Raw genomic sequence first — 6,000 nt, forward strand, 5'->3', positions numbered from 1 at the left:
TGTAGAGGGTGAATCTTGATGGGTTCAAGTAAGGCCAGATAGTTGGAGTGGGAATCCTGAGTCATGGTTGGGGGTCTGTAGCTAGCTATGATTTGAATAGGTGTTTTGTCAACAGTTACCTGCACTTGGAGTGTCTCCTATGCGTCATACCATTTGACCAGCCTGGAGGTGTGTATGTCTTTGATAAATATTGAAACTCCACCTCCTTTGGCTTTGTAGCCCTCCATTTGAGGTGTGAAAGTATTGTAGGATGAGTAACTTGGTAAGGCTGGGGTGCTCTCCACAGCTTTGAACCATGTTTCAGCGACTGCACAAATGTCAGCATCCTCCAGGGCAAGGAATGCTTGCAGTGAGTGCAGTTTCATGCTAAGACTCCTAGCATTTCACAGCATGACCTTTAAATTTTGTTTTGGAAAATTTTTCATGTTGGTAATTTTGTGCTTATGACTTTGCCTAAAAAAGGCAGTATGGGGGAGGCAGAAACCCAGGGGAGACAGATGAAGGCCATCACTGGCAAAGCATTGCGGTGCGTAAATCATGTCGTCTCAGACTGTCAAGTACTGGATCACCTTGGAATGACACCAGAAACTAAGCCAATTGTTAATCATTTTCTGTTTGTATTGAGGCATCATTCCGGGTGATGGTAGGATGCTTCTTAAGGCTGGGGACATACCTGCCTGGGACAGCTATTCAGCGAGCTCAGTCATGTCTGTCTTCATGTAGTCCAGAGAGGTACGTCCCAAGTCATTCACACCAACATGGACTATGACAGAGTCATAACAGTACCTGTTGTTAAGAGACTTGAGTATGTGCGTGATATGGTGGATTCCAGCACCTGACAAGCAACTTACTGTGACTTCCTCCTTGTCTAGCCTGGTGAGGGGCACATCTGTGTGTCTCACGATAGTCTCCTATGGCTAGTATGTTGGTTTTGTGGCTGGGCCTTAGAGGCTGTGAGACACAGACGTGTGTGCTGTGTGTGAGGCTTGGTGCTGTGGATTGTAATGTGCATGTGTGTTTTTGCTTCGGAGGTCTCTCTTGTTTAGGTATGTTTTTTCATTGAGAACCCCCACATATGTAGGAGTGTGTTGTACAGATGTGGGTGGTGGTAGAGGTGTGATGTTCATAGTGTTTGTGCAGACAGCCTTCTCAATGCGAGATGTACTGGCTTGTGACTGAGACAGCAAGGATTCTAGGTTCTTAATGTAATTGCATCTCTCACATATTGTGTTCCCAGGTGGTAGTAGTAGAGGGTTGTCTGTGTACATAAGGCATTTGCTACATTGTCTCAGTATGCCCATATCATCCAGAATAGCAGGAGAAACCATAAGAAATTGTCCATCCATGGTTACCAGAATCTATGGAAGAGAGGTCAGGGATAGTAGAGTAGGTATTATCTGAGGAGAGTACCTATAGGTGTGAGTAGGGCTGGATAAAATCAATACAGTAGCTACAGGTGAGGGCCACACTTACACAGGAGTGCTAGTAAAGGAAAAAAATGCAACTGAGATACCTCAGAAAAGGTTAAAACATTGCAGCAGCAGTGTGCGACAGGCAAACAAATTCTGGGTTTAAATACCACAAAAACTAAAGTAAAATAGAAACACTGGAATTGACCAATCAATCCTTGTCGCTGAGCTGTTAGCTAAACACCCTATGCCAGACTATTTCCAACCAGTTCATTTACTCCAGCTAAGTGTAGGCAGGCTCCAGCCAGCACAAGATGCGTAACAGGAATCACACAAACAGAACTGGATACAGCAAAGCCTGTAACCAGACTATGCTAAAGATATTTAAACTCTGTTTAGGTCGATTTAACATAGGCGAACAGATACACACTTAAATATAACAGTAGCAAATAAGAGCAAACTGATTTAAACAAATTAACCAATTAACCAATAAAAAAGCTCAAAAATGAGCCCTGTTCCAGCAGTCTTCAATCAGACAAGTTCTAACAGCACATTCCTGCCCCTAGGGTGCAGGGGAACCCTCTCCAAAAAGATGGCCTGGATTAGTGTTCAGGTTATACCAACAGGGCTAGATTCAGCAGGTCTGAATCTAGTCTATGCTACAGCAGACAAGGCACACCAATTTCAGAAAGAAACAGTTCAAATAAGCAGGCGGAAAATAAGCTTAACCAGCAATTCCAACTTAGAAGGATGTAAGCTACCTCTACTTCTTTTATCATTAATGACTAAATCTTTTTTATTAATTTATGGTACGAAGTAGTGTTCAGCACTAATCAAATTTAAGGAAACAATCAAATGTTGCTTTGTCATCAATAAGTATAATTTAAAACAATCAAGTCGGTTAGTTCAAAAGAGCATATGTATTTATGTATGGCCCTAAAAATCAAGTATGCTGATGTGTGTCAACATGGGTTGAAACAGCCCAGGGCCAAGGTACTCCAACACTATTGTTAGTGGATTCAGATTATTTTGCTGCCTGTGTCTGGTAGATGTATTGTCTTCATAATAAAGAAAATTGGTATTACCATTAGAATAAAGATAATGAGTTGTCACTCTAGATAAATTAGGTGTTCGTGAACTAATGTCTGCATATGATGCTGTTCATGGCTTAAGAGCTGCCATATCAGAAATACTTAGAAGAATAGCTTGATTTAAGTGAGTCTTAGAAGATTAATGTTGGAGTTAATTTATTTAATGTGACAGTGATGTGCGTAATGGTTAAAACTGCACTCAAATGAATTACAAACATTTAGCAAGTCTTTGTAGTGCATTTAGTTTGCAAACTTTAAAATCAACCTGATGGACAAACACTCTAATTTTGGGGGCTGTTATACCTGCATTTGAAACTGAAATTTGTTTTAGTAATAATCTAACCCCTCTTGGGGCCCTTATTATGTTATAGTGATTGTGTGCCCTTGAGATCTCAGAGCATTCTGGGCTGATATGTTATGCTGTTGGCAGATTGATTGGGGGAGGCAGACAAACGGTAGTCCAGAATACATTCATTGCTTTGAGATGTCAGAACACAAAAGTTGTAAATGAAAGATGTCATTCATTACAGAGATGTGTATACTGCAAATGAGAGGAGGAAAACTGCATCATGGAACTGTAAACACTATGTGCCGTTGTGCAAAAGGCATAGAAAACAATGTCAGCAAATCACTTTAAAGAATCTGAGTACTTTGCACAGAGCAAGAGTACATAGGCCCATGGAGCCCAGCCCAAGGGTAGATTTTGCCTTCAGGCTACTAGTGGCCATGTGCCCATTCATCCTGGTCTCAGCCAGAAAACGATGCTTGGGGCCACAGTCTAGGCTCACTTGCCCACAAGCACTAAACTATTTTAATCACATAACTTGATATTATATAAATGATTGGTGATGCTAAATGTATTCTGTCTGAGGAAGTCTCAAGGGTAGAAACTAAAGTGCTAACTGGGTACTTGTTATTTTATTGTTTTTATTTTGTGTCTATTAAGTTCTAGGTTTTCCTATTCAGCTGTTTTTGGTTTTTCATGTTTTGAATTGAATCTAACAGCTTCACCTTTGATTGAACTCACTTGCCCACAAGACAGAGAATGGGGCCAGGTGCAGTGCTGGCCAATAGGCAAGCAGGAAAGGGATTGATTAAGACGGGCTAAAACCTGACAATAGGATCTGGCTCTTGGGATATGGAATGTCACTCCAATACTGAGGAAGGAGCTGAAGCTTGTACATGAGGTTGAAAAGAAAACAAGCTAAATCTAGTTTGCTTTTCTCTATGTACAACATTATTCAAGGACTAGACTTTGTGGGTGTTCTCTCTCTCTCCTGCTCTGGATTTGATCTCAAGAAAAGCTGGGATACTCGTAAGTCTCAGTCTGGGTTTAGTTCAGTTTGAATTTGTTCTAATAAAGGAAGGGGTCACCTCAGTAGGACTTCTTTTTGCTCATATGCGCCTAAGAGCCATTCATCGTTTTTTTTTCTTTCTTATTGGAGACCGTGTGTGTATACTGTTCTTACTATTCTTAAAAGTACCATTAACAGAATTGATTTTGAACTTCTATGCTAGTCATAGATTCTCCATTATAACAAACATGTATCGCCACATAGATGCTCATAATGGTACTTGGTACCAGAGCACTTTGGACCAGATGTCTTTGATGGTGTACATGTTAAGGCATCAGTAGCTTTTAAACTACATTGCAGTTCCTTTAACCATAGTTACTTGAATAATATAAGTAGTTATGGTGGTGTGGGAGGCCAAGCCACTCTCCTTCCAAAAAAAAAAAAAAAATTGTGTTTTATGTTCAAATTACAGTTTTGATCTTGAAAAATTCAATAAAGCATACCCCATAGGTCTGTAACTTAGCCAAACATAGGAAAACCATCAGTAGCTGAAATTGTAGCCATGTCTTCAGACCTAACACTGTATGTTCTGAGTATTCCAGTCAGGAGAGGCATTGAGCTGTTAGATGATCATGTTTAGTAATGATTTGGTCAGATGATGTGTCAATAGAGTATCAGTTCCTAGAAGTTGAAAGAAGGTAGAGGAGTGGATAAGAATAGAGGAGACTAAGAACAGAGGGAGCTTCACTTGGAAACATGACTAGTAAAAGATGCTTCCCTGAAGGATTAGTTCAATTCCCTTCTTCTGAAGAGCTTCTGTACACTTAGGGACGGTTAGCACATGAGATCTGAATAGGCCTAAAGTCTAAGACCTCAGTAGTTGAGGCAGTGGCTAGCATCTGCGACAAGAAGGTGGCCAGCATTTGTTACAGCAGTAACTCTAGGGCTCACTGGTTGAAAGCAGCAGTGAGGGTAGATGTTAGGTTAAAGAAAGAAGCCTTTCATGCAGTTAGTAAGCATGGGTTGCCATGTTTGAGTCATATCTACTGACATATCAGAAAGGTAGCAGTTGCTGTAGTTTGGTGAAGCCATGGAAAATCACATAATAATTTTTTGATGGCCTTAAAGGGTTCTGGTGTTACTCAGAAAGTAGTACAGCATTAAAACTGGCCTTCCTGTTTAACATCCACAGGCAATTTCATCAGCTAAAAGGGCATTCTCAAAAAATCATACCAATTATCTGGAATGAATTAACACAAGATATAAGAAATGCTTCCAATTAAAAAAAAAAGGGGGAGAGAGAGAGAACTCTGCTCATAAATATATGCAAGATAGTAACAAATGCTCCTGCTTTCATACAGGCAGTAAACCTCATTAGAGCCCATTAATACTCCTAAATCTGTTAAGCATCTGCACTGTTGTTTTATTTAAGTGACTTCATTTATTGTCCTCTTTCCTCATAACAAATGTGTGTTTTAGGTTATTAATTTATTCTGTTTTTATTTGTATTTTTATTAAGTAATTATTTAATTATTTAATTTATGTATTTATTGATGTGTATTTTTAAGCAGCTGAAAAAGCATAGTTTTGGTGCAGCTGTAGTAAACAAGATTTAAACCCCATTGCACTGTGTTAAAGAAATTAAAATAAATCACAGATTATGGTGCGTACCTTTTCTTCATCTTCCTTTCTTGGTAACATGTCTTATGACAATCTTCTGCTTAGAGTGGTCATCAGCAGTAAGAAGTTAAATTTTTGAAAGATGCTTTATCCCCTGTGTTTTCCCTGTGTTTGAAGTTAAGAGTTATAGTTATTAAATTAATGACAAATGTATTTATATTACCAGCAACAAAGCTTATACAGAAGGAAATTATTTGAAGCATCTCACTTTCTGCGTTCCATGGTGTTTGGTCAAGATCGTTATAAACGTCGATACTGGGTCCTTCCTCAGTGTGGGGGCATATATATTGAGGGTATGCAGAGTGGTGAAGGTAAGAAAATCTACATTTCCTTTTCATGAAAAAACAACTTTCATCTTAATGCCAGTACTTGGTATGAACTGTGTAGATATAAATATCAAATTTATATTTTGATAGTTTTAATAATTTTTAAAACATGTTTCTCAATGTTTAGATAATTTTTGAGGTTTTGTTTCCATTTACTTCTGTTGTTTTTTCCCCCATGCCATTTTTCTGCTGTTTGCCT

The 6,000-nt window shown here is 39.1% G+C and overlaps 1 protein-coding gene across 1 annotated transcript in view; it reads left to right on the top strand.

The window, feature by feature from the left end:
* BAZ2B (bromodomain adjacent to zinc finger domain 2B) overlaps positions 1 to 6,000 on the top strand; it is a 3,835,724-nt gene that overhangs the window by 2,755,660 nt on the left and 1,074,064 nt on the right. Inside the window, exon 29 of the mRNA XM_044074749.1 lies at positions 5,642 to 5,786. Coding sequence (XP_043930684.1) covers positions 5,642 to 5,786 — 145 coding nt within the window. The remainder of the gene's footprint in view (positions 1 to 5,641; positions 5,787 to 6,000) is intronic.

The sequence above is a fragment of the Protopterus annectens genome, chromosome 6.part0 (assembly GCF_019279795.1).
Source record: "Protopterus annectens isolate FY-2018-M chromosome 6.part0, PAN1.0, whole genome shotgun sequence".
NCBI classification, from domain to species: Eukaryota; Metazoa; Chordata; order Ceratodontiformes; family Protopteridae; genus Protopterus; species Protopterus annectens.